Below are 27,617 nucleotides of genomic sequence, written 5' to 3'. Positions count from 1 at the left end.
CGCCTCCTGGCGCCGCGCAGGGGGAGCCGCAGGCGGAACCGCTTCCGGTCTCCATTTTACGCCACGGAACCGCTGCTGAGCTCGGGGCTGGGACGGGCTGAGCTGCCGCCGGCTTCGGTACGGAGGGGCCCGGGCTCGAGCTCTGCTGCCGCGGCCGCCGCTCCTACCAGCGGGGGGAAGCCGGGTGCAGGCCTCGCCCGCCCGCGGGCCGGGCTCCGAGTCCCTGGGACCCTCCTGCTCTGCGTACCGGGCCCCGGGGCGGGCGGGCCTGCAGAGGGCGGCGGCGGCGTGTCACGGCCCCTTGTGTTTGTGTGTGTGTGTGTGTGTGTGTGACGCTCCTAACCTGCCCCTCTCCCCCCTCCGCAGGCGGACACCGCCCTGGCGTGGCTCGGCGCGGGGGTCCCGTCTCCTCCCCCGCTCCCTGCGCTGTGAGGGCGACTCCCGCCGAGAGACCGCGGGGATGGGCGGTCGAAGCCTCCCCGTGAAACTCGCCCCCGGACACTGATTCTGCCCCCCCTCTCAACCCCCCCTCCCCCGCCTTTCCCCGGCCGTCGAGCTACAGCGGCTTCGCCCCTCGCGGGGGGAGAGCGAGCAGCATGGACCCAAGCCTGGTGGATCACCCGGTGACCCTCATCATCAAAGCGCCCAACCAGAAATACACCGACCAGACCATCAGCTGCTTCCTGGACTGGACCGTGGGCAAGCTGAAAACTCACCTCTCCAAAGTGTACCCCAGTAAGCCGGTAAGTCGCTGCCCTGCCTCGCCTCAGCTTCTGCCACGGGTCTGTCAGAGATTTGTTTTGCTGCGGCTTCTAGGGGGCCGGGATCAGGGCCCCGTTGCCTTTGTGCAGTACAAATACAACCACACCAAACCCTGCCCCGAAGAATTGGCAAACCAAGTAAAGTTTGCAGTTGTCTTTGTGTTTCGGGGAAAAAGGAAGCATGATCAGTAATCTTCCTCCTTTTACATGATCTAAGAAGGGCCCAGTACGGTCGGCTTGAAAGGTCTAATTGTTTCAGTAAATAGTGTGTGTTTAATAGTTTGCTAATGAACTCAGTAACTAAAATTGGGCATCTATAGGCTGACTGGAGCAGTAAGACATTTTTGGCTAAACTTCTGTAAATGAAAGGCTTCTGGGCTTTTTGGAGGGAGGGGGTGTCACTGCTAAATCTCACATAAATGCAGGACACTCATGGAAGGGATGGGCTGCAGGAATGCTTAACCAATGTTAAGACAATGTTAAAAAGAGCATAATGGCCAAACTTGTTTTTCCCCCCTCCCTTGGTTTAGAAATCAGCTAATACTAAAAGCTGTTGCTGTGTTCTCAGTTCTTGCAAATACTTTTGGGACAAAAGTGGGTGATGGGTGTCCTGATATAAATACTTTTCATTTTTACTACCACTAAAAATTATTTGTGATCTTCTGAAGAAATTTTGTGACTTCCAAATTGAAGGAATTTGGAACTTGGTTGGATTCCAGAGTTGCACATTAAAAGAACCCAGGGGCTAAGGAAAAAAACAAATTGTGTTGGTTGTGCATTCATAATACAACCAGAATAATTCTTTCTTGGTATTTAATTGCCATTTAAAATGTGCAGAAAGTTGTCTATTAATTTGGTTCTTAGGCACATTGAGAGGTGAGTTGATTATCCTGTATATGCATTTTCCTGGGGAAAAAATACAGGGCACTGAAAGGCTTTTTTTTATCTAGCAGAGAAAGGCATTAGAAGAACAGACAAATTCAAATTAGAAATATTGTGCACATTTTTAAGTGAGGAAGATTAACTGTGAGGAAACAAACAACCAAGGGAAGTGGTGGATTCTCCATCTCTTTATGACTTCTGAACAAGACTGGATGCTTTAGCAAACACAAGTAAAAGGATTAAATATAGGGTTGCCTAGGTGAAGTTTAAGGGTCTGTGTTAGATAGGGAGTCAGACTAGATGATCTGATGGTCCCTTCTGGCTTTAAACTCTATGAATCCATGAAACTTGTAAGCTCTCTGAGGCATGGACAGTTTTGTTTTATCTTTGTATAGCACCTGCACAATGGGGATGCCTAGGCCTGATTGGAGCATCTGGGTTCTGCTCTTATACTGGGGAAAGAATAGAACAAAGAATGAGTTTGTATTGCAAATGGATGGCTAGCATACAGCTAGTGTAATAAAATGATCAGCCGCTTTATCAGTCTCCTTCAAAAAGTGCAATTGTAGGATTTTGCTTTAGTGGTAAAATTGTAGTAGTTTCCTGTTTGAAAAGAGGGCCTATATATTTTGAGAATGAATTTAAATGGGAAGGAAAATAAAACTGTTGTGTACGCTTTGTCAGGTGAGCAAATCATTTTTTATCTAGGCTACAACATGATTATATTGTGACTGATAAAGCTACACTGAGATCTGTTGTTGGAATAGTAAATGCCCTGAGGACACAACTTGTGAATTTATCTATTAATGATACTGTATGAAAGGAGCCTATCTACTTTAAAGGAAATGAACAAACGCCTTCAATTGGTTACTTACTGCTTTTTGTTCAATAGAAAACACTTTCCTAAAATGTGTATTCAGACACCAGTTCAGCAAATCTTCCCCTGACCTGACATAGACAGAGATCTGAACCAATCTTTTAGGAAACAACTGTAATGCATAAGGGAATTTATATGTATTGCATCATTATTTTTTCAGGGGAATGAGCAGATTAGTGATAAACATTTGATCTTATTGAGTAATAAATTCCTTTTCAATGGGTCTCTGGATACCAAGAGACTTAAGCTATATCTACACTATGAGCACGACAGCACCACAGCTGCAGTTATGTCTTTTTAGCGCTTGTAATGTAGACACTTACATGGACCGGAAAACCTCTTCGGTGGATGTAGGTAAACAATCTCTCAGAGAGGTGATGGCTAGGTTGACAGCAGAATCCTTCCATCGACTTAACCACATTTACCCCACCAAGAGTTAGTCTGACATAGCCATGGAGCTCAATGTGTGAAATTTTTCACAACCCTGAGTGACAAAGCTAGTTCAGTCTAATTTTTAAGTGTAGCTCTGGCCTTAGCACAGGGATGAAAGGGTTTTTTCTGTCTCTTTAGTAAATCCACCTCCTCGAGAGGCAGCGGCTAGGTTAATGGAAGAATTCTTCTGTCAACCTAGCAGTGTTTACACCAGGGCTTAGGTCGGCTTAACTACATCTCTCTCAGGGCTGTGATTTTTTTTTTTATACCCCCAAGTGACGTATTTTGGTCAACCTAAGTTTTAGGTGTAGAGCAGGCCATAGTTTTACCTGGTCTATTAAAAATGTTTCCATGCTGAGTTGAAGAGGACGGGGAGAATGCTAATTTAATCAGTTTTGCTTTTTTGCGAATTTCATTGTACCTCTTATACAGTGACTGTTAACTAATTCAGCAAGTTCAAGAATCAGTTGGAGTGGATTTACTGTATATGTTTTAGGTTGTAATTGATGGACACAGATTAAAGGAGTTTTTTAAAAATCTTTCTTCCGTGTCCTATAAAAACAACATGGAAAGTATTTGGGTTTTACAAGCTCCCCCTAAGCTCCCTTATAAAAGTTTGGTAAAATGGAAAACTTATCTTAATTACATGTAGACTTGGAAGGGTTTAATTTACTAATGAAATTTGGAAATTAATGTTTTTTCTAATTCATCAGTTTAAATTTTTGCACTGCTAACAAGTTTTTTAAAAGAAAAATGCTTGATACTGTTATGTCAGACTTTAGTGACTGTTGAAGTTTGAGAAATAAAATTTAGAGATAAAATCATTTAATATTTGTTAATATGCCAACAAAAGAATAGACCAGTTCACAAGTGCTAAGTATAGGCTTAATACTTTCTTCTCTAAATGTCAGTTAGTGATGGAAGGGAAAAATCAATTGCCATCACTTGCTGATCAAATATAAACATTTCAAACTGTTTTATATGACCTTTGTAGATCATTGTTACACCACTTGTCAGTGAGTACATTTATTTATGGCATATTAAAATTTATAAATGTTCTTTTGTGCCCTGCTTGGATTTACCAGCCATTGAAAGAATTTTTATTTATAAAATTAGAACAAAATAAATAACAAATATTAAATTAACCAACACTGATTCACAACCAAGAGTGTTGCCTCTTGTAATAATTTTAATATATCATTTCTAATCCATGTTTTAACTTGTGCATATTTTTTTCATTTGGTAATATAATGGGAAGTTAAGAGCATGAGATTGTCAGTAAAACCCATTTATGATGCGAAGGACTCCAGAACGTGAGACTCAGGACTTGTCTGTATTAAAAGTATTGTACTAGTTTATATTGTTATAAAAAGGCTAGTTAAATAAGTGCGAACTCCTAATGTAAGTGCATTTAAACCAGTTTAAACATTGCTAAAATCATTGTTAATTCACTGAATTAAGCTAAGTGTATTTAAGCAAGGATTAAATTGATTTGCATGTGTACATTTTTAAACTGATTTAAACTAGTGAAGTTTTTATAGACAGGTCACTAGAGTTGCAACTTCCCCAAGGGATGAGTTTACTTGTACATGTAAATACTTTGAAAAAACTGATTTAGGCTTTCAAACGGTGATTTTAGTATGGTAGATTCTAAATTCAATCCAGTGCATGCATCTATTCTTCTGCATTTAAGAGTATTGATATGTTGTGTATGTAAAAGGTTATTTATAAGGTTCATAAGGTCTCCTTTTTTGGTATTTTATTTAGGAATGGACTTTAACAACCTTAGCTTCATGTTAATGCAGTTTTTGTTGGAATTTTTTTTTGTGAGTAAATGAATTATGAGCATATGGGCAGATCTTAAATTAGGTCAATGACCATATTTACTTGAGGATTTTTATTTAAATAATTTCTTGTGGAAGAATGGGATGGGAGAAACAATACTCACATGTCAAAAATATGAATTTTTTCCACCCAAGAGATTCTTGACGAGAAACAGAGAAATTTCCTTTAGGAAAGTTAGTTCATTATCAAATTCTGTAGAGATACTATCCTCAGAATTGTCTTTACATAAATAACTTGGACCATGTAGTGCAGAAATCATTTTGCTATCAGTTACTACTTGTATGAACTAGACAGTACTGTTGAGAAATTAAGCTCTATAATAATATTCTTGATACTACTTTTGTTTGTATACTTAAACTCAGCAAAAATATTTGCATGTCATTTGGAGAAGGAAGACTGGAAAGGTCTAAACCACACTAGGAATCACTGAATCAAGAAAAAGGGGACATTGAGTGAAACTGAAATGTGTGAAATTAAAAACTGATAAAAGGAAATACTTTTTTTTCACGTCGTGCATAATTAGATTGTGGAGCTCATCACCACAGGTGCTCTTGAGGCAAAAAAACTTGGCTAGATTCCAAGAAAGATGGATATTTATATAGCTGATGAGTTGTTATAGTAACCAAATATAATAGCAAGTGTTACCTTTTAATGACCATGGACCAAGTCTGTATACTTAGGATAAACTGTGTTGTTTTTGTCTTTTTAATTTTGCATGACCTAATGAGGTAAGCCCTCTGGGTCCTTTAAAAATTGTCTGTGGTATTTTTCTTGTGATACTGTTTTTGTCTGTGTTGCTGAAGAATTTTTAAATCTTGTAATAGCTACAAAAATACAGTCTCTTGTACTATCTTTTCTGCGGTAGTTAACTCTATTCCTGTAATGGCTCTGCCTGCTTGTGTTGTAAAAACTCACTTTTCAACATCAATAGATGCTATAGCCTCTGAAGGTCTTATATAATAAACACCTTTTTTCAGCTCTATTCGAAACAATATTCATTAAATAGGATTGGGCAAAGCCAAGGTTACTGTAAGCATGGAGAGTAAAAACTAAAATTATGAATGTTCTCTTAAAAGAAATTTAGTCCTTGAAATATGGAAGAATGTAGTCAGTGTGCTACAGCACAAAAAGTTGCTCACAGTTACCATTAACCAATTGGGCAATATAACTTACTGCCTTCTGCTAGTAACCTAAATTGGAATCTACAATGTGAAGAGGGCAATCAGGTGGTGTTTTGTCACTATTTTTCAGTACAATTTTACCTTTGGGTTGTATTTCTAAGTACTGCTAGGACAAAACTAATTTTGTGCATTTATGTGGAATGTTCTCCACCCATATCCCCTGCAGTAACCTTTGCCTTCCTTCCCTGACATTAATGGGTTTCTTTTTTTGAGGCAGTTTATATCTGATATGCAGCCATGACCGCCTACTGTGATTGTGTTGAATGTGGTACATCAGAAAATGGAGTTGGAAGGAAACTTTTTTAGGTAATCTAAGGCAGGATTGTACACTACAGTTCATTTTCTAATTCTTTGGCCAGTCTTGTTTTAAATATTTGTAATGGTGGATCTTATTCCAGAAGAAAAATCTGTACCATTGTAATGTCTGGGGTGCAGATTGCCATTATCTTTTATAGGCTTTCGTGTAATTTATCAAAGAAAAGTGTGTGTTGCTTTCTGCTGCACTATGATGTATAAAAGATGATCTCAAAGATTTTTTTTTTAAAAAGTTTGCATTAGAAATTTGGACCTCAGCAAGGTATTTGGACCTGAATAGTGACTTATGAGACTATGTATTTAGCTGCATATTAAGACGAGGGGAAAAGGGATGCAGAATCTTAAGCAATGTGTACACAAGGGAAAAATTTCCCACTGATAACAGGTTCTGTTGAACAGATCTTAGCCCTAAATGGGCTGTTGATGGATTGCATCATATCAACTAGACTTACTCCATATTGAGTTAGATGATGATGTGCTGAAAATTTTGCCGGTTGTAATTTTTTCTACCCCAGGATTTTTAATGTTGCTGGTGCTTTTTCAAGTGAACTGATGTTAGCAAAGGTTGGAAATTTTAAAAGCAAAACAAACAAACAAACCCCCTGTCCCCTGATTTAGATGGACCTTGAAGCCTTATCTACACTAGAAAAGCAGTTCAGGGATGTAGTGGTACCCTGAAACTGTCAAAACTATTTGCATTTTGCCTTTGTAAATGTAAGCATACTGTGAACTTCACCAGTGCTATAGCATGATTCAGTAATTCAGTTAAAACAGTTTGGTCCTACCAGCAGAAGTAAGAGCAAGGGGTGTTTTTTTCTGAGTAAAGTGCCTGACACCATGGTGAGATATAAAAATCACATTGGGTACTGTAGTAGTGTAACTTGATCTCCCACATATACTTTCCTGTTATCCTGCAAACTTAAAATCGGCATCCCTTCCCCCTTAGATAAGAGGAGCGGTAGCTGCAGTTCAATTTATACAGCCTTGTCTGATGACATTGTTCAGATCCTCCAAAAATCAGAAATCATTCAGCAAAGCAAAGGAAGTGAGGGCTTGATATTTAAAAAATGTAAAGGTCCGAGATGAGGACTAAAGTTTGAAGTCATCTTTGCCAATGAAGTAGTGGTAAAAACCAAAGTTATGTGCTTTGTAGTTCATCTCAAAAAAAATTGGGAGGAGGCTCTGTACTCTTTATTGCAAATATGGACTTTATGGAAATTTTTGGCTATACTCTTAAAAATATAATAAAAAGTAAAGGAGTATCAGTAAACCAGACTTCACGTATTACTTCAACTATAGATGATTCTCCCCCCTAAAATAGTGTTTTTTAAAAGTATGTGAAATATTTTATGTTCTTCCTTTTCTCATCAACTTTTTTCCATCCATGTTTTGAAGGTTAGATGTCTCTCTTTGAGTTCTTTGTGGGGACGGGGGTAAGAGGGGAGGGAAAAAAGGGTGTTGGAGCCATACATTTTGAAGAACTTTTTTTTTTCCAGATATGCTTATGCTATTGGCTTTAATGAGCAATAGGTGGCTTGTTGGTAATTGACTTGTGCCACCTTTAGCTAGGACACCTTTTGTTCTGCACTATCAGCAATTTTCCATAACATTTGAAATTACAAAGCCACAGAAATAAATGTTTTGCAGACTAACAGTAGGTGGTGGGATTGGCAAGAGATTTTTTTCATCTACAAATGTTGTTTCCAGCTGTAAATCTGTACAGCTGGAAAAAGCTAAATTCCTCTCTTTGTCCCATCTCATAGTCTACAAAGGATCAGAGACTGGTGTATTCTGGCAGACTGCTTCCTGATCATCTGCAGCTGAAAGATATTCTCAGAAAAGTAAGCTTTACATCAACACCATATTTTACACAAAACCATTGTGTGCGGGAATAAGACTCTAAATTTGAATTGTTTAACTTTCAACTTTTCTCTTACGTTGAGATTGAGCATTTTATTAGACATGTAGTCTAAATGTGTTCAGGAAAACTAATTTGAAAGTTATTTTTTCTCTTTAGGAGAAGAGTTTTTGAAGGACTGAGAGAGGTTTGCTATAGGTGGGGGTGGGTAGAATATTTTGCATTAATTCTTAACTAGTAGCATGAGGAATAGAATTATTGGTTTTTGATAGCTGGCCCAAGTGCTAACTCCACTATTGGGTGATGGTATATGTTTAATTGCAGCAGCTGTGAAGAAGTATGGGTCCTGCATATATTTACTAGAATACTGAGTTTTGTACTGATCTGAAAACAATTATATTTATAGGATCATATGCTTCCTTCAATCCACAGCAGAGCTCTTGGACAAAAATGGAAATTTTTTGTTTAAATTGATGGTAGTGCTGTTTATATGTAGAAATGTGTATATGCATCTTTTAACATCTTTTCTGCTTGGTATTCTGACTCCTATTTTTGATTGCTGCTGGCTATGTTTTGCTTGTGATAGTTTGATGGTGCTAACTTGATTGATGCAAGTTTTGTTTTTTTTTCTATACTGGTTCAAGTTACAGATTGACTTAGTTTTACTAAATTAATTTAGTAAATTGGCTAAACTGAATTTGAACTCAGGTTTCCAAAGAGAAAAAACACCAGTGCATCTTACTACTTAGTATCTAAATGTAGATAATTTGAAGTTTTTGGTATGGAGAGAATAGCCCGGATCAGTACCACCAGGCAGGAGGAACTTGATCAAATTAGAATAGAATAGCATTAATGCACTGAGCAAATTGATGTGCTGGAGAGATTATTTTGCACCAGGAACTCTGAATAAAATCTCTGAATTTTGCCTGTGGTAGAAATCATAATATGTTTAGTTTAGTTTCATTCCTGAGGTTTAGGATGCATAGAAAGAAGTAAAGATTTCACTTGAAGTTGTTCTGTAGGAATAAAGAAATACTCTATTGTGTAATAAAAACATGCAAATTATTTAATATGTAGTACCTGAACATCAATAAGGATGAACTAATTTCTGTTCCTGGAATTCTTTAAAGTATTGAAATCAATACATTTTGTCAACTCTTGCAGTGTCTGGTATGCCGTAAAACAGTCTTGTTCAAAAATCACTAAGACCTCTCCCTGGCTCAGTTTCTGTGTCAGACATATGGGTATAATAATGCTTACCTCATTTGTAAAGTACCTTGATCTTCCGATGAGAAGGGCTGTGAAAATGCAATGAAAAAGCTAAGTATTATATTAAGTAAACACTGCCATTCAGTTGGTTTGAAGATGGTAAAAAAAAGTCTAGTAAAATGTGTGCTCAAATGTTGAGTTAAACCTTTAAATCAGTGTGATGTTATACTACTTGAAGATGAGATGGATAACAATGAGGAAACATGAGTAGCATGGTATTGGAATCCTAAAATACTGAAGATATGCTACTTAGCATGGCTTTAAGGTGAAATAATCTTACTGCTGACAAATAGAACACAGGGATATTTCCAAAAGGATATTTATCAGTACAATTTAAACAAATCTCAACAGCTTCACACTGTTGTTCCTCTCCTGATGAAGCTAATTTTGAAATGTACACTTATCACTTGCATCTGATCAAATATCACCAAACTTATTTAAATTATTACTAGGATCAGTGGAAAACTGCATGTGGAATTATTTTTGTTGGCAATAAATCTTCCATTCCATTTTTTCTTGTTTCTTTAAATCATTAGCATCTACTTTGCGCAAAAACTTATTTTCTGTGATTGCTGGCTGGTAACAACTAAAGGCCTGAATCAGTTATGAAAAATACAGTGCTTTCCATGACCTGAAAAACTACAGTAGTTGTGTTTTATGGATTTTTGTGGCAGGCACAGATCAGTTGGCCTGCTTCTGTATCCTGCTTTCTCTGATACACAAATTCAAGCCATGCTTATCTACTGGAGGAAGAGCCTATATAAATAAATCCCACTCACTCTGTGGACCTGTGTGATTCTACAAACGTTTTTCATAACAATCTTCAGCTGCTGTACATCAAATTGTTTTACTTAATGGATTTGTTTCATTCCTGTATAACCTCAGAAGTAAGGTCGGGGGACATCTTTATCAGTCTAATTAGGAAAAGATTATAATGTGAAGGGGGATGGGGGCAGGAAGGAAATAAAAGCTGTGATGGAAGGGAAATGAAATATTCTTTTTTGATCACAAGCTCCTCTTTCCCAAAATCTTTGTGCCATCAATTGCTTTAGATTTTAAAGTAAAGAACCTTTAGCTCATGGTCTCTAATGCTTTGTCTGACTAGCCATCTGTTCTGATATCAGCTAAGGATTTGATGGATATTTACTGAAATTTTGCACTCTGACCTATTGCTCTCTTGACATAGAGTGCCATCAGTTGACCAAAATAGTACTTGTGCACATGTTGAGATACCTAGCAATTCTTTGAGCATGTATACTGAAAACTTGTGTACATGTGTGTATAGCCATAACATATGTGATGACAATGCCATTGAGCAATGCTGCTCTCAGATACTGAGCTTGAGATAATGCTGTAGAATGACAAGCATTCTGAAAGTTGCAGCTGTCTGAGAGGAACCTTGTTAGTCACTGTAGAGATTTTATTTTTTAAATTGGTCGAATTCCATTGCTCTTTGAATGTGACAAATCTGAATGGCAGGGGAAGGTACCAGCTAGGGAGTAGAGGCAAGAGAGGAGCCTGGGGTTAGGAAAGGTGCCAACTAGAGTGGGAGTATGCAGTGGTCTTGTAGCCTTGTTGTCCCAGGGTATTAGAGAGACAAGGTGGGTGAGGTAATATCTTTTATTGGAACCACTTCTGTTGGTGAGGGAGACAAGTTTTCAGTCTTCAACAGAGCTCTCCTTCAGGTCAAGAAGAGATCTGTGTAAGGTTTAAAGCTTTACTTTCTGACCAACAGAAATGGGTCCAATAAAAGATATTACCTTACCCATCTTGTATCTCTCTAGAGCTGGAGTGACATTCATTTGGGGTTTAGCATCAAGGTGGTTATGTATGCTTGATTGTAAAACATTAGCGGGAATGGAGAATGTGGTGTAAAAGCAACCTTTCTGTTGTCTGTTTTGAAGAATTAAATCTGCTATTTAGGGGTAAGTGTTCAAAGTCTTGTCTAAAAAATAAAATACTTCTAAACTTGATAACTGTTGTAATAACTGCACATCTTATTTGCAATGGCGTGTGCTGCAGCATGACTTCAGAATTGTGGCAGATTCTTATATTTGAATACTGAGAGAGCCCCAGCGTGTTTGAATATAGTCACAGCACACCTAAAATAGCTATGGCCATATCCATTTAAGCTATTTATTTCTAGTGGTTTTTTTCCCATGGTTTAAAATAGATACCTGCAAATTGAGCAGTCTTGATCACATCCCTGTTTGAGAAACAGCATGTTCTTGGGGAACCCAATTCTGTGCACAGATCAAGAACTGTTGATTTCCAAGTCTGACTCTGCCACTGACTCATGGTTTTGAGCAAGTCAGTATCTCTCTTTTCCTCAGTTTCCTCAACTAAAATGGAGATACTTTATGTACCTCATGTGGATCAGAACTAAGGTTTGTACAGCACTTCACACAATGCTATGCAAGTACTGAGTACTTACTGGTTGACTGCAATAATTATACTTAGCACTAATTCACACGTTTTATAGTCTGGTATCATACACATTGTACCATGCTGCAGTCCTAGAGATAGGGGTAAGAGAAATTTTTACACCGGAATTTATGCTATTGTGCATATTGATGTAATGAAGTGCTAAGAAAATATTTTAGCCAAAACATGGAACTCTGTTATGGTGGACTTAAGTTTTAGACTTGTATGGGTACTAGATTTTGCATCAGGCTGCCTTATTAATTGTGAGTTTACCTTGACAGTAGGTTTTTAACCTCATTTAACCTAGAAACTCCCCAAATACTGTTGCTTAAACTCTTCAATTTCTTTAATTTTAGCAAGATGAATATCATATGGTTCATCTAGTATGTACTTCACGGACCCCCCCAAGTTCTCCGAAACCAAGCACCAGTGCTGTGTGTCATGGAGCATCAACATCCAGCAGCAGCTCAGTGAGTTGATTTTTGAAATGTGAAGTTGTCTTTGATTTGATCATGGTGTTTTTTTGTCAGCACTTCCCATTAGTTTTTAAAACTGATTGTAAAATGATACAATGAAAGTGCAAAATGTGTTATAAAAACAACCTGTTGAAAATTGTCTATTTTGTACAGTTAAACCTACGTATTTAAGGGCAGTGCTTTGAATATTAAATTTTTACTAGAAAAAACATATGAACCCTGTTCTGGTAACTAAGAAAATTCTAAAATCTCTGTGGTCTTTATTCAAAGATGTTATTTGTGACTTCAAAACTATGTATTTTTATGTATTATAAAAAATCCTTCTTTCCTGGAGCCTGAAAGTGGAAATTTTTTTTACTGTATTTGACTATGTTAGAAGAGTGGTTAAAAATGGTTCTAAGAGTCATCTTTTCCTTCATAGTGAGCCTCCTGCATCCTTCTCTTAGGTGGGAATGTGACTCTTTTCCAGAAAGCCTCTAGCTAGGACATATGCACATCACCTGTGTTCTGCTTGTCAGTAGGCAAAAACAGCACTTTGGCAGTGATCAGCTTCATTCTCCCATCTCTGGGAGGCCAAGTTTATCCCCCTCTTTTGACATACCTGCCCTAGACAGCATACTGATTGAGACTTCCCCTTGACCCTCAAGTAGCTGAACAGCTTAAAAAACCTCTGGGAAATAGTTGAGTGCAATGAATTATTCAGAGGGATTTTGTGAATGTTTCTCTTAAAGTCTACATTTATATTGTTTTGAAACAATTGGCTTCCACTATTATTGATTTGTATTATAAACTACCCGTATGCTTGTCTGCAGAGTAATTATTTCAAATCATATAATTCAAATCACAGTGCCAAAATCCTAATCTAGTTGAAAAGGCATCCATCAGAAAGCAGATAGACTTTTCCCATCATTCTTTCTTTATTCCATTCTTCAGTTGTCACTCTAGTAGGTAAAACTATTTCTTGCATTTTCTTTGTTGTGGGCAGATGTGATTGTATAAATATTTGTTCCCATACTGACTTCTGTGGCATATTCACCTTGTTGTAATTGTAGTTTTTCAGAGTTAGTTTAGTTTGAGTGGATTTTTCTAATATAAAAACACTGTAGTTTAATACCTAATATTAGGAGTTGGGGTTTATGAAAGCTAATATAATGCATTTATTAGCCAAGTTCTAGTCCAAGTGGCTGCTTATGCTAGAAAATTTGCCACCCTGCATTATGATCTTAATTCCTGAGTGTCACAGAGTGACTGGCCCCTTTCGGGGAACTGGGGGGGAGAGACCTGCATCTGTGGCATATTTAATTAGCTGCTTTCCAGCTGGAGGGGGCAGGAATAAGGTGTCAGGTGAGCTTAATGGACACCTGGGCTCTATAACAGAACTGAGAGAGATCACTGGTGTGGAACCAGTGAACCACAGGGAGCAGCAGGCAGGATTCTGTGGAAGGCTCTGAGCCAGTATCTGCAGAAGGTTGGGTACTCCAGGGAACCAGCCTGTGGGCCAAGTGCTCTATCCCAGAGCCAAAAGGTCTTTCAGAAGTAGCCCAGAAAGGGGCTAGGAATAGAGCCTAGAGGGCAGGCTGAAGAGAAGCCCCCAAAGAGCAGAAGGAGTCGTCTTGTTTGTTGGGACTCTTTAGTTGGACTTTTAATATTTCAGACGGGTTTACATTTGTTTGTAACTTGGCCAGAGGGCCAGGCCACATCACCAGAACTGACTGGTGTCTTTGTGTGGAGTTATTGGGGAGTCTGAAGGAAGGAAATGGAGGCAGGCAACTCCTACAGTGCCATACTTAGCCAGCAAGGGACGCTTAAAGGAGAGATGAAATTGGTTGTGCAATTGTTTTTTAGAGCAGTGAGACACTGACAACTAGTACTTCTGTAATTGATATCCATTAATATCTCTTTTCACTGTTAAATACTGATTTGAATCATTAAGTGCTAATTTATTACGGGCCAAATTTTAAACCAGTGAGCTTAGTTGCTCAACATCTCCCATTCAGGTTTTTTCTGTGGGAGCTGCTGGGTGCTGAGCATTTTTGAAAAGTTGGCTTCCTGCTTCTGTGCCTGAATGGGCAATTGAATGCTTTTTTGGAACATCTGTCCCAATGATAGCTTCTTTTTAAAAACGAAAGTTTCTTGTTGCATGTGTATACATCATATACAATTAATGAGACTTGAGAACGCAATTAAGAGCATGACTTTAATATAAATATAGAAATATTGAGTTCCTCTATAAGAGTGATGAAAAGATTAAAGAAAAGTATTTTATTTTAAGAATTCAGAACATTCAGGATCAGCAACTCCATCACCCACAAATCAAGAATCTTTATCTACATCGACAAACTCTAGCTCAGATGGAGTGAGGCATCGTAACCTTCCACAAGCACAAAGCAATCCTGTGCAAAGTCATCAGTTACCATATTTAATGCAAGGGTAAGTGAATTGGAAGTAAGCCTCAACATTATGTTTTTGCTGTAGATGCCTCCTTTTCATTTTTAGGTTTTTAGCTGAAATTATGGTTATTCCATAGTCTGTGATGGAATGACTTATAAGTAATATGATTCTCAAAATTTCTGTGATCAATCTTTATGTATCTTATTGAATAGTTTATCTCAGGCTATGTCTGCACTGCTGGCGGCACAGCCGGCAGTGCAGGATCGATTTTGCAAGTTCGATTGAGCGACAGTAAAGACTTGCTCAATCAAACCCGGAAGTTGACTCTGTAAATCCACCCCAGGAAGTAGCGTAGCGCTGGGTCGACGGGAGGGCATTTCCCATAGGGTCAGTGCAGTGGAGACGCTGTGGTAAGTAGACGTTAGGAAGTCAGCGGGAGATACGTAAGTTACTGTATGTAGCTTGTGTATCTCCCGTTGACTGCTGCCGAAATCCCCAGCCTGAGAGTAACTCCCCGGGTAAGTATTATCAGTGCTGCATTCCAGACTTTCCTTTTCTGTCCTGCCTTAATGCCCCCATTTGCCGCTTCTGCTTTCTTACTTTTGGCTGGTGTGACTATAACCCCACTTGTGACTGAAACATAAGCAAATAAATCCACCAAGCATCAGCTGATGTTTCTTTTCCTCATCGCTTGTATTTTAATCAACAAGATTACCCTAACGTTATTAAGTTCTTACAAGAACAACGTTGACTCTTAATTTTTTTATGACATACATAAATACAGAGAAGCCGTTTGACGCGTCACTCCTTGTCCACATAGGATTGAATTGTAGAATTAGTTCACAGATATGCTGGATAACAGATATAAGAGGCTGTCTTGTATTGGTATGTAACATAATTTAACAGACTACCCTCAGGTTCTCCTAGGAAATAAAAAAATCAGTTTTGTAATATGGTAGGAAAATTTATGTATTATGTTGCACTGTGAATGTTGTTCCTTGGGTAGGTAGTGACACACTTGCCTTTATGAGAAAACTGGGTGAGGCTAGCTTGACTGCCAGAGAAACTGCTCAGTGTAGAGTAAACTTATCCTCAAGGCAATCTGTGGTATGTCCGTTGTATATAGGGCATTTTCTTATAAACTTTTTTTTGGGGTGGGTGGATAGGGGAAGGTTGGATAAATTTAGCTTTTCACGTGAACGTGCCATATAGGGCATAAACATTTAATCAGCGTGCAAACTAAATAAATGGTGAACTGGATCACTTGTCCCTCCCACCTGCAGACTAAAGTCCTTATTCCAAAGCCCAGGTGATTTGGAATGCATTCTTATAGAAAAGTAGGCTTGGTATGTTGCATCTAGAGGCACAGTTAAGGGGTCAGTTAAAGCAAACTGTAAAAAGTTTTTTGAGATTTTATTTAATGGAACACTGTCAGGTTGATCTATATTTAAAAAAAAAAAAAATCTTTATCTGTTGTTACTGAACACCAGACCCACTAATGGCTGAGTGATTGTTCTATGCCATTATCAACCCTATCAGAGACAGCAGTATTCTTCATGAGCCTCTTAATGACTTGGGTTAATTTTCAGCAGTTAGCCCCTCTGTTTATCTTCTTGCCTTGGGGTGCTGTCTTCTAGTGTTAACAGTCAGACCCAAATTTACAGCAGCATTTACAACCAAATGCTGTTTAAGAACTAGAACAAAGAAACAAAAAAAATCTAATCTTAATCTGTTTTAGTTACAGTGAAATGCCTTACTGGTATGGCCTACAAAGACTTCTAAAAAAGATGAAGACTGGTAGCTGAATAACTTGTCTGTTAGTGTTCTCTTGTTTTCTCATGTCCCTGGGACTGTGACAGCCTGTCAAATCCTAACAGATCTAGAGTGAGAGTATAGCTCATACCTCTGGATGGGTTCAGTGAGCTCCCCCCAATTTTTTCCCCCAGCAGTGTATATATGAAAGAACTCCATTTTCCAGCATGGTGAGGTGTCAGTTTTCAATGGCATTTTGAGATATGATTTCACTCTTTAAAAAAAAAATTAATTTCTACAAATATGTGAAGTTAAATGCTCAGTGTTGTAATGGTTGTTTGGCTGATTATTATTTTGGTTCTCAACAGACAGCCTCAATGTGTGGGTTGCAAACACTTTAGGGAAGTACTTAACTGAGAACAACTGGCTGGCATCTCAACTTTTATTGCTCTTAAGGTTTTAAAAACTAGTTTTTTATAAAACCGAAGTTTTAAGTGGAATCAACCTGGCATTGTCTTAAATTCACTTATGTTTCTGCCATGCCTTTACTTTGTTCCTCGGCCAAAGGCTTGTTTTTGTTTGGACCTAGGTGCCTGAGTCATGGATCAAGGCCTCATTGTGTTAGGCACTGTATAAACACACAGACATTCCCTGCCACAGATCTTGCAGTCTAAGTTGAAAGACAACAAATGGGAACAATAAATTAATAAGGGAAGCACAAGGAAACAGTTAGACAGGACTTGTCATGACAAGCAGTGGTCACAGCACACCAACTGCATAACCGTTGTTTTTTATAGGCAACACAGTAGAGGAATTAAGAGGACAATGAGGTGGCCTTCTGGATGTTAACAGGAAGCTCCTCCCTTGCACCTAGGGTGGTATAGGAGAGAGTATGAAGATGGTTATTTGAAATATAAGAAATGAGCAATGAAAGTGAGAGTCATAGGCAGAGCAGAGTCAGGAATCAATATACCAATAGCATGTAACAGATTATAGGTAGGACAGGGGTAGGCTGTGGAGGGACTTAAAAGCAAAGACAAGCTGTGTTTCCTGGAAGAGGGAGCTGTTGGAAGATACAAAAAGAAAGGGTGATGTGTTCGAAGCGGTGAGCCAGGAAAGTGATCTTTGCAGCAGCATTTTGAATGCCAATAAAGTGGGGTAGGATGAGAGTTGTCAAGGCCAGAAAGGAAGAAGTTGGAATAGCTGAGATGCCTGACAAAGAGGGCTTGGATGAGATTGTTAGCTGTGTGGGTAGACATTCAAGGCCAGATCTTGCAGATCTTATGTAAGAAGAAACAGCAAGATTTAGATACAGATTGGTTTTGAGGCTCTAGGGAGAACAGAGTCTAAGACTGTATATTGGTCACAGTCCTGAGTGACAAGGAGAATGATGATGATGTCTGCAATGACTGAGGGAGGAGGGAGTGAGGAAGGTGAGAGAGGTTAACAGCTCTGTTCCATCCCCTTTCTGGATGTCTAGTCATCAGCTTATGCTCATATCAGAAAGACAGGCAGAGATTTTAGTTTGGACAGAAGGAGAGTGAAGGAGGGAGATCTGAGAGTCGTCAGCATAAAGGACTGTACATGTAGCAGTAGCATGTTATCAAAGGCAGATTACCATTAGGCTAGACCCTCTCACCTATAATCCCTTTTTTCTATGGTTGAGTAGTCTCAAAATAAATTGACAGTAAAATAATTTTTTCTTTTTAATTCAAAACCAATGGGTTATGTAAATCAACAACATCTTAAAAATAAGAGTACTATGTACACATTACAAAAGGATTATTTTGGAAATTTTAGGATCTATTACCCGTTGCTTACCTAAAGTGAGACTATTTTGTAGCTTGAATAGCTAATATCTTGCTCCACTGCAAAATCCTCCTCCAAGCTATGCAGACATAAACTACCCGGACAACACAATAATCGTCCTTCAGGTAGGATTCCTTGGCTGGTCTCTGGGTAACTTACCCATCAGAAGACATTTTATTTCTATTATAGTAGGACATGTGCAACCTCTTACAAAGATTATTAAGTAGTCAAAATTCTTCCCACAGAAAATAATCTTTCTAGTTTCATTCGTCTGAGGCACACCCGTTGTTTGAAGCCATTCTCTGTCTGAGCTCCATCATTTAGGCTGCATCTGCACTGTGTTGCAGTTTGAACTACAGGGGGTATGATATGCAGCTCCCACCTCCAGTGCTGTGCTGTAACTGCCCCATGAGAATGGGGCTGATGTGACTAAGGGGCAATTACAGCAGTTATGTGCTGCAGTTTTCACCCCTGTAATCTGAACTGCCGGGCCATGTAGACAAGCCCTCAGGTAATGTGGTAAATGTAGGTGGGAGTGTAGCTTTTTTCCAAGAGGCTTTTGAGGTCAGGTCAAGAATGTGTAAACAGATCTTGCCTAGGCATGAAGTCACACATCTTGCATCCTCTTCCTTGGCAACTTGCTTTCCTGGTTTCTAGGGATTTTAGATGATGGGAGCAAACTCCCATCTTTTACAGAAATACTTTTTTTTCAAAAGCAATATATAGAATATATACAAAGGGACCAGGTGAGTTAATTTGAAGTATCTGTCGTCTTGATATCTAAGCACATTAGAAAATTAGAAGTGACAGTAACACTGGGGAGGTGGTTTTGTTGCCTGTTAGGCAGTTTGGGCGGGAGATGGCTTGGCTGAGTAATATAGAAGAAAAGGGAGGGGGACCCCAAAAATCTGAACCAAAGGATATTTTATAGATGTGCACCCCCCACTGTAGAATAGGACTGTCAAACTCCTTGCTGGTGTGCTGTATTTAACTGACTTTCATGATGCTCAGACTCTGCAGAATGTAAAAATGACTGGTGCACTGCTTTCTTAGCCTGAAACAGCTCTGCAAGTTGTGAACTGAACCAGTTTATTGCAATGAAGTTTGAACTCTGAAGCCCAGTGACAACAGTGGGAATCATATTGCCAAATAATGTTAGGCGCACATTTGCATGTGCAAATAGTCAAATAAACAAAAGGCAGAAAAATGCTCTGATTTCCACCATTTTACTTCACTTAGTGATACTCAACACAGTAGTTCGTTAACTAAAAGTTGAGTTGCTCTATAAGGATCACATACTGTTTATGCTAACCTTCCATTGCCACTTTGAAATCCACCTATATATGGCCAAATATATAATTCAGCAGTCTCCACAAAATGAGTTTAACAGCTCTGCTATAGAACCCCTTTATTATTTCCAGGACTACCATTACCAATTACTTCGAATAAAGTGAAATATTGGGAAGATAGTGGGTATGTGCGAAACACAGTTAACCTTCCAAAACCATTCTTAACCAAATATGTTCTGAATTAGTTACATGAGGGCTTGAAGAATATTTAATGATACCCTATCCTAAGACTAAGCCTGCTAACCAAAATGAAAACTATCTGCGCCATTTCCCACCACAGATATGCCTACTGTCACATATTTACTCCCACACAAATCAACAATGCCACTCCTCTGTATGCTAATCTTATTCTTCCCAGCAAAAAATAACTTTTGAAACCTAGGTTTCTCCTTTACACTCAAAATTTAAACCTGGAGTCCCTCCAGATTAATGATTTCTGGACTCTCCTCCCACCCACAACCACTTAAGGAATATTGGGCTTCTTGTCTCTTTGATGGGATGTTCGGCAGTTGTAGTCACTCTCAGACATGCTGGTGTCCCTTGGCCTCCACTCTTCTTGTAGCCTTCTCTGATCTGCTTGCTTTTCCTCTGCTGTGAAAATAGCAGCAGAGGCAGTTCCAGCTTGGTCTGCTCTGCTTTTCTGCTTCTCCATTGCTTCCAAACTCCTGGACTGCTCTGTTTCTTGCCTCTTCTCCCATTCTGGGGGAAAAATGGAAGCTCCTTTCCAGAGAGAGTTCACCAATTCTTTACTTAGGAGGGACTGTCCCTTTTTTGGTTAAATATTGTTTTTCCACTCTTCCATGCAGTGTATTTCAGTGAGTTCAAAGCATTACCCCTATATTTTCCCCCAAATGCTCCTGTTGATAGCTTTTAAATGTGTTGGCTGTGTACTTATTTTTGTACTAACAACTGCTGAGTTTTCAAAGTAAATCAAATATAACTTGACAAGTTAGCACCACAAAGTGCTGCTCTGAGGCCAAGATCTACTCTTCGAGTGATAGAAAATGGGAAACTAAGTGGGCCTCAGTCTCACTTTATTACGTATGAAGGTGCATCTTACCCCTCAGAAAACGTAGTATCCGATAAACAATAATAAAGCAAATTGTTTTGGTGCAAGAGAAGCAAAAATAACTTAAGACATTGCATTGTTAAAGTCTCCCATAGTTTCAGTTTAATTGTGACCAACTTTTTTGGTTTCTTCCTCTCTCTTCGGAGGTTGTTTTTTTTTTTTTTTGAAGACCGTGACGCAAATTTTCAAATATGGTATAAAGTGGAAACACAAATTCCCAAAACCACTTCCAAGCAGCACCATCGTAGGGGAGGAAATATTTTTTACAACTGTAAGCAAACTTGGTTTCTTGGAATGTGTTTCAGATCACAAAAATGAAGAACTTATCAGAGTAAATCCAGAACTTGTTACTGGAGAGTGGAGCAGAACTGAAAGAAAACTATGAACCATACCAAATATGTAAAAAGGGACTTGCTTAAGCTCCTACAAATTGTCTCAGCATAATTCCCAGGTAGCACTGATGTCCAGGGGTTCAACTGAGGAGGAAATAATGGTACTCTTCCATGTTCATTCCTAAGCCAAACTCTCCCCATTTGAGATTTCATAAGGAGATACCAGTGTACATTTTCATAATGTGGTCATCCTTCTTTCTTAAGTGCTTGGGACAGCGAACTAGGATGAAAAACACCTCAGAAATATAGCTTACACTTCTTTCAGAAATATGGTTTTCATTCATTTGCAGGCTCAGCAAACACCAGTTTTACATTTTTAAGGTTATATTTGCATTCATAAAAGTAAAATTTAATTTACCTTTAAATGACAGCTTATTTGTCAGGACACAAGATGGCAGCTTTAGAAAAAAGTACAGATTTACTAAGCTGTCACAGAATGAGGGCAACACAGAGCCTGCCAGTTCAATTTCTGGATCTTATAAAGAAACAAAAAAGCTATTTGCAGTTTTGTGCAGGATCTTCCCTATAATTTGGTTAATGAGAACATTTATGTAGATTTCTCATGTCTATTCAGCATTTGCTTTTTGTTGTTCACTGTAGGTAAATAGATAATGGCTAAATGCATAAGATACTTGATAGCCCATCTGGCAGAATTGTATGTGGTAAATTGAGGGAATTGCCTGGTGACTTGTGCTCAGATTTGCATCAGATCAGTTCACCCAGATACACTCCCTCTCATGTCAGGGAAAAAAAAATGATTTTAGCATCTCCTCCTCCTCCTCCTCATTTGGCTTTTCTTGACTATCTGAATTCCTGATGGACTAGTGGGATCTCTTGGTAACGCTTTTCCAGTCAGTGATCTACCCAGGACAGAATTGTAGACTGACATATATCTGCAGCTTTGCTACTGTTGCTAACTGCAGTATGAATAAACTTTTAAAAACTACTGCTTTATGCCACAGTAGTGTCCTGAAAAATCCATTGAAGGATGCCATAGGAAATCCCAGAGTTTTTCTGGGAAAGAATTGGGAATCTTCCTAAAACATACTGTGTGCCCTGCAAGGTATAAAATGCTTTTTACTTCCTTCAGCTTCCATGTAGGAGTTTTAAAATTTTTGTATGTGAATTTAATGCCTGGGAAAGGTTTCCTGGGGAACAAAGTTATTTGTCCACAAAACAGACTGCATGAGTACTGTGAGCATAGTTACCCACAGTGTTCTGCCAGTGTCTTGCAACCATGATCTGAAGGGGCCACCTCTAGGGATGTGAGGGTAGCTTGCTTTCTATGCCCAGTCAATCTTGGGTGATTCTGTGGTTATGAATAGTGATATTTCATACCATTGCTTCCAAAGAGGGACGCTATAATAGAGCGTTTAAAAAGTTCATTTTAATCAATTCTCTGCCATTGCAGGGGCCTTGGACATTTATGTACCTTGGTCCCTCGTGTTCTCTGCCTGTGGCACATAATAGTTTAGTCTTCTGTGGGCTATAATACTTTGGTCTAATTTCAGTTGTTGGGTTTATTATGCGGGTGGTGTTGGTAGCCTGTGATATGCAGAAGCTCAGGATATATGATCTGGTGACCCTTTCTGGCCTTTAATTCTGATAGTTTCCTGAAATGCCTGTAGTAGTGGGTTCTGAATGTGTGAAGTCTTAGAAGGAGAGATTTTTGCACTAGAATATGTACAGAATGTTTGATCCTCAGCTCCCCTTTAAGAAGACAGTTTTCTAATAATGAAATAATTAACAATGATTATATGGCCACAAACCCATTAGTCAGATGTAGCTAATGATATAGCTTCTAGATGCAACAAATGTTTTTTAGAATGGGAATAATGTTCGTACATTCAAATGAAAATTTATCACATTATTTTGGTGATGTTTTATCTCTAACGAGGAGCTCTTCATTTTGCACAATGATGCTGTTGGTGTGATGGATTGGGTATTTATCCAAAGGATGTCTTCACAGTTTTATTGATGTTGCATTGTTTCATGTGGAGCACATAAAGAAAAAAGTGCTCTGTGTAATCTATATTTTAGAATAATGTATTTTAATCTAGTAATAGGCATAGTCTGAGTTTTTTTCCCTTTAAATCCCTGTAGCAACATAGGCAACCAGTTCCCAGGGCAAGGTGTTTCTACTGGATTTCCAATGTACCCTGCATTTAGCCCATTACAGATGATATGGTGGCAACAAATGTATGCACGTCAGTACTACATGCAATAGTAAGTTATTTCATATTTTGTCTTAGTGTACCTACCATGATGATGACCTGATGTAAAAAACTAGATAGCTGCTGGCTGTGTGACTGAAATGCCTGTGCCTTGCCTCTTTTCTATTTTATCTGGTTTTGGTCCCTGAGGTAGATCATCTCCTCTGTCCCGCCTTACTCGGTGGTGGGGCACAACTGCTGAATGAGAGGTAAGGCCACATGTCACCCAAACAGTCTCTGCTGTTGGATGCATGGTGTGGCCATAGCGTTTATCCCCTACTTTCAGCTTGTTGTGTCCAGATATTGCAACTTAGATTTTGTGCTAGATCATACAATCCTGAGACCTGGTGAAGACGTATTTATTACCTAATAACAAAAAGGTGAATTGAAGATGAAATTTCAATGTTATTTTCCAAACTTTGATGCTTTACTCAAAAAGTAAAGAGCTTTTTACTTTAATTAATCCTGTGAGTTTGTTTGGGGGGAAGAGAGAAAATTTAGTTGAATGAATTTTATGGGTTTTTGCTTCTATGTATTTGGTATAAAGATGGAGGACGGAAAAGATAGTGAGAGCTGCCATGTCACTGTACAGAGGTACTGTAGAAAAGAGGAATTTCTTCTTTATCACACAATGCCTATGGAGTTGGTGTGCTTTATTTATAATATTGTAGTTAAGATCTCAAGTTTTCTAGGTGCTTCAGCTGCATTTTTCTTTGTACGGGACAGCTGGAAGGAAGCTTGGGTTTAAATATTACTACTTCTGATACAAAGCTGGCTTTTCAGAAAATGTCTTTTTAAATTTCAGTCAAGCTGCAGTTTCAGCCCAGGCGACATCCAGCACTGAGCCAGTCAGATCAGCAGTTGCACAGCCTGCGACAAATTCAGAGCATGTTCCTGCAAATGAGCCCCCAGCAGTGCCAAACATAGCAGCACAGGAGAACAGGCCTATAAACCAGAATGTTCAAATGAATGCACAAGGAGGTCCAGTAGTGAATGAGGAGGACTTCAATCGAGACTGGTTAGACTGGATGTACACGTTCTCTAGAGCAGCTATTCTCCTCAGCATTGTATACTTTTATTCTTCCTTCAGTCGGTTTGTCATGGTGATGGGAGCCATGCTACTGGTTTATTTGTGAGTAAAAAATATTCATTTTTGAATAACTGCGGTTTAGAATAGATGCAGTTTATGATGATCAGTGTCTGACTATCAGTGTCAGCTAACTTTTAAAGATTTGAAATTGGATCACTTTACAGAATTCCAACTTAAATGTGAACTGCAAAGAATTTGTAAAAGAAAAGAATTAATGATAATTATTAACGGGGCACATGCAGAAACTTGGCTTTCAAACAGATAGGAGGAAGAACTGGTGTTCAGATGTAGTCTTAAAATATAGAATTCTTGAGTTTTGGCTTCCTTTTTCCTCTGTAAGAACAGATGGGCATGCTGCTTTTTAGCTGTTGGTAACATAATCTGTTGCAGGCAAAACATAGAATTATGGAAACTGAACTTAAGAAGTGAGTTAAGGAGGAACTGAATTTCATTCAATAGATTTCAAAAGCATGTGTTTGCATTGGCCTAAATTACATATTGTTACTGATTGGTGATCTTAGAGATGAACTTTAAAGTTCGACTTGGTTTTGAATTAAGCACAGATATATTTACTGAATGCTCCCACTAACTTGTGTGCTCACTGGAGACACTCCAGAATCCATGTTCAAGGGCATTAGAAATGTCAGAAAAGAAAAGCTTTACAGTACACTTTTTTTTAAAAAGGAAGCTCCTGACTTACCAAATTTCACTAAATCTCAATGTCATTGTTAATGAGTTTAAAAATACTATCTCAGCCAGGGTGAAGGCACCTAGTGTGATCTGGATGGAAGTGGAAAGTGCCCAAAGTACTTAATGGTTACATAGCACTTTCATCTTGGGCTATTTTCAAGATGTAATGTTAATGAATTAAACATTAAAAGATGAACTGCATCTAATATTTTTGCCCTTTCATGTTTAACTAGGAGGTGTGATGACCTAAAATATGGTTGATCCTTCTACATCATTGTGGTGCCGGCTGTTGGTTAGGTTTTCAATAGGGTTTTTTCCCCCAAGGATAGCCTTAATTGTAATGACTTAAAAGTGTCTGTCAGAAACCTCATTAAAATGAAGTAGCTCAGGAAGAAAATACTTGCACATGCACTTGACCATGATCACTGACATCAATAAAATATCAAGGATTTTTGACAGGCAAGTAGAAAAAACACAGTGAGCAAAATTTTTCAGTGCTGACTTAAAATAAATAGGCATTAGTTGTTCTAAGAGGCATTTTATTCTATATTTGGGTTAACAGAATCTGTTCAGTTAGTTTGTTACTAAGGCCTGGTCTACACTGTCTTCGACGGGAGATGCGCAAACTACATAGCGTAGCTTGCTTATTTCCCGTCGACGTATTTACATTCACATAGCGTGATGTCTTCACGATGCTGCGTCAACGGGAGATGCCCTCCTGTCGACGCAGTCTTACTCCTGTTGGGGAGGTGGATTACCGATGTTGGCTGGAGAGCCCATCTGGGATCGATTGAGCAGGTCTCCGGCAGTGTAGACATACCCTTAGAAATAATGTTCAGATTCCAGTATTCCCCAACAGTCTATTCAGATGAAGAATGGATTATCTGTTCTTCCTCTGCAAGTAAATTGAATAAGACTTGGGCATGTAGATGGCAGTTATTTTTCCATTGTAGAAAGTAATTTCATAAGTAGCTTTACAATTTAGAGGCAAGACTTTTAATTGTTCATTTTATTAAATAGACACCAAGCTGGATGGTTCCCCTTTAGGCAAGAGGGAGGCCAGCAACAGGCAGCCAATAACAATGCAGAAGTGAACCGTGATGGACAAAATGTAAATAATCCTGACCTTGAGGAGATGGTAAGTGAAAGTCAACTTGGATGTTTTGTGTTTTCCTGTATTTACTCTCCTTCAAATAATTTGTATTTGTAACTGAATAGTAGTACAAAATGCAGCTTCAATCGGGAGTGAATGAGGATGGAAAATCCCCCCCCCCCTTTTTTTTTTTTATATATACAAAAAAGGAAGCTTAATATGTGGGAGGAACAGTAGGGAAATTAGCTTTTTGTTTCTAAATGTTTAATGATTAAATCCTTTTTATAAAACCAGATCAGTGCTGCCCTCATCTTTGTCTATAGTATTTAATAGAGAATTGCTGGTTAGGTTTACTCCACTCTTCAATGGGTTTTATGTTTAAGCTAATACATCCTTCACAGGTAGTTGCCCTATTAATAGGGTTATTTTATGTAGGAAAATACTTCCATTAATGTATTCTGTCTCTCTATTAAAGCAGTTAAACCATTTAGACAACTTCTGTTTTAAAAGGAGCGTCTTATGGATGATGGGATTGATGAAGAGAGTGGAGAAGATGCAGGTGAAGATGCCAATACGGAGCAGCATCCTGGATTCATGGTTTCAGCATGGTCCTTCATCACCACCTTCTTCACATCGCTCATCCCTGAAGGACCTCCACAGGTTGGCAATTAGGTTCAAGAGGAACTGTGCCAGACAGCATAAGCATAGAAATGTACATAGAAATGGGAGCTGAATCTAGGGGGTATTTTAAATACAGTGCAATTTCAAACGATTTATAATGTTAATTTTTTGATCATGGTGTACAAAAATGTGTATTTTTCCCTTTCAGCTTTCTCATGCATATGAATATTTTAAGCACAAGTGGACTACTAAATTCTTTTTTTAAGTTCTTTTTTTTCTAAAGAAGAATTAAATGTAAAGATACTGGTCTTCCATGTTTTATTTTAATTTTAGTTGTACATTACACTGAAACAGAAGCTTGTAGGTTGTGTGCACCATTATTCCTTTAAAGAGCTGTTAAAGTATAAATGTCAACAACAAAAACCTTTCAAAAATTAGGTTTATGCTCCTGGTAAATTTAACTTAACTGTGAGTCTTCCTGATAGTCTTAAATACTATATAAATTCTAATCTTGGTTTTGTGCTTATGGCATCCCTGATTAAGAATGCAATTCAGACAAAGTATTACCTGCTAATGGTATGTTGTTTTTTTTTATGCCATAAAGTACTCAAGTCTGTAAGAAGCTAAAAAGGTCAAATATCCTGAAGCTATATAACCTGTTTCAATAAACTTTGGGGTGATTTTTTTTTTTAAAGACAGCTCTTCAAAGGAAATTAACAGTGATGGAATACATCATCAATGTTTGATACATACAGTACTTTTTAAAAAAAGACGTACTGGAAAACAGACATGTAATTAGTTTTTTTAATAAAAACAAAGTTACAGTAA

At 38.4% G+C, this 27,617-nt stretch overlaps 1 protein-coding gene across 1 annotated transcript; it reads left to right on the top strand.

Moving 5' to 3' along the window:
- HERPUD2 (HERPUD family member 2) lies at positions 1–27,617 on the top strand. Its single transcript, XM_067562507.1, has 9 exons — positions 1–117; positions 367–743; positions 8,057–8,134; positions 12,201–12,314; positions 14,593–14,750; positions 23,186–23,308; positions 24,101–24,427; positions 26,096–26,213; positions 26,679–27,617. Exons 2-9 carry the CDS (start codon positions 597–599, stop codon positions 26,838–26,840), a joined length of 1,227 nt encoding a protein of 408 aa, XP_067418608.1. The 5' UTR covers positions 1–117; positions 367–596; the 3' UTR covers positions 26,841–27,617.

This window comes from Emydura macquarii, unplaced genomic scaffold (genome assembly GCF_026122565.2).
Source record: "Emydura macquarii macquarii isolate MOO-44397 ecotype Brisbane River unplaced genomic scaffold, CSIRO-AGI_Emac_v2 contig_2432, whole genome shotgun sequence".
Classification (NCBI taxonomy): domain Eukaryota; kingdom Metazoa; phylum Chordata; order Testudines; family Chelidae; genus Emydura; species Emydura macquarii.
The sequence above is the reverse complement of the archived record's forward strand: the minus strand, read 5'-3'. Positions and strand labels throughout refer to the sequence as shown.

What these genes read in the sequence shown, in the direction of transcription:
- HERPUD2 (XM_067562507.1), top strand. Translation starts at nt 597, where the DNA reads ATGGACCCAAGCCTGGTGGATCACCCGGTGACCCTCATCATCAAAGCG. An exon ending in AAGTGTACCCCAGTAAGCCG is followed by an intron (nt 744 to 8,056) that starts GTAAGTCGCTGC and finishes CCCATCTCATAG; the next exon opens with TCTACAAAGGATCAGAGACT. An exon ending in TTACCATATTTAATGCAAGG is followed by an intron (nt 14,751 to 23,185) that starts GTAAGTGAATTG and finishes AAATCCCTGTAG; the next exon opens with CAACATAGGCAACCAGTTCC.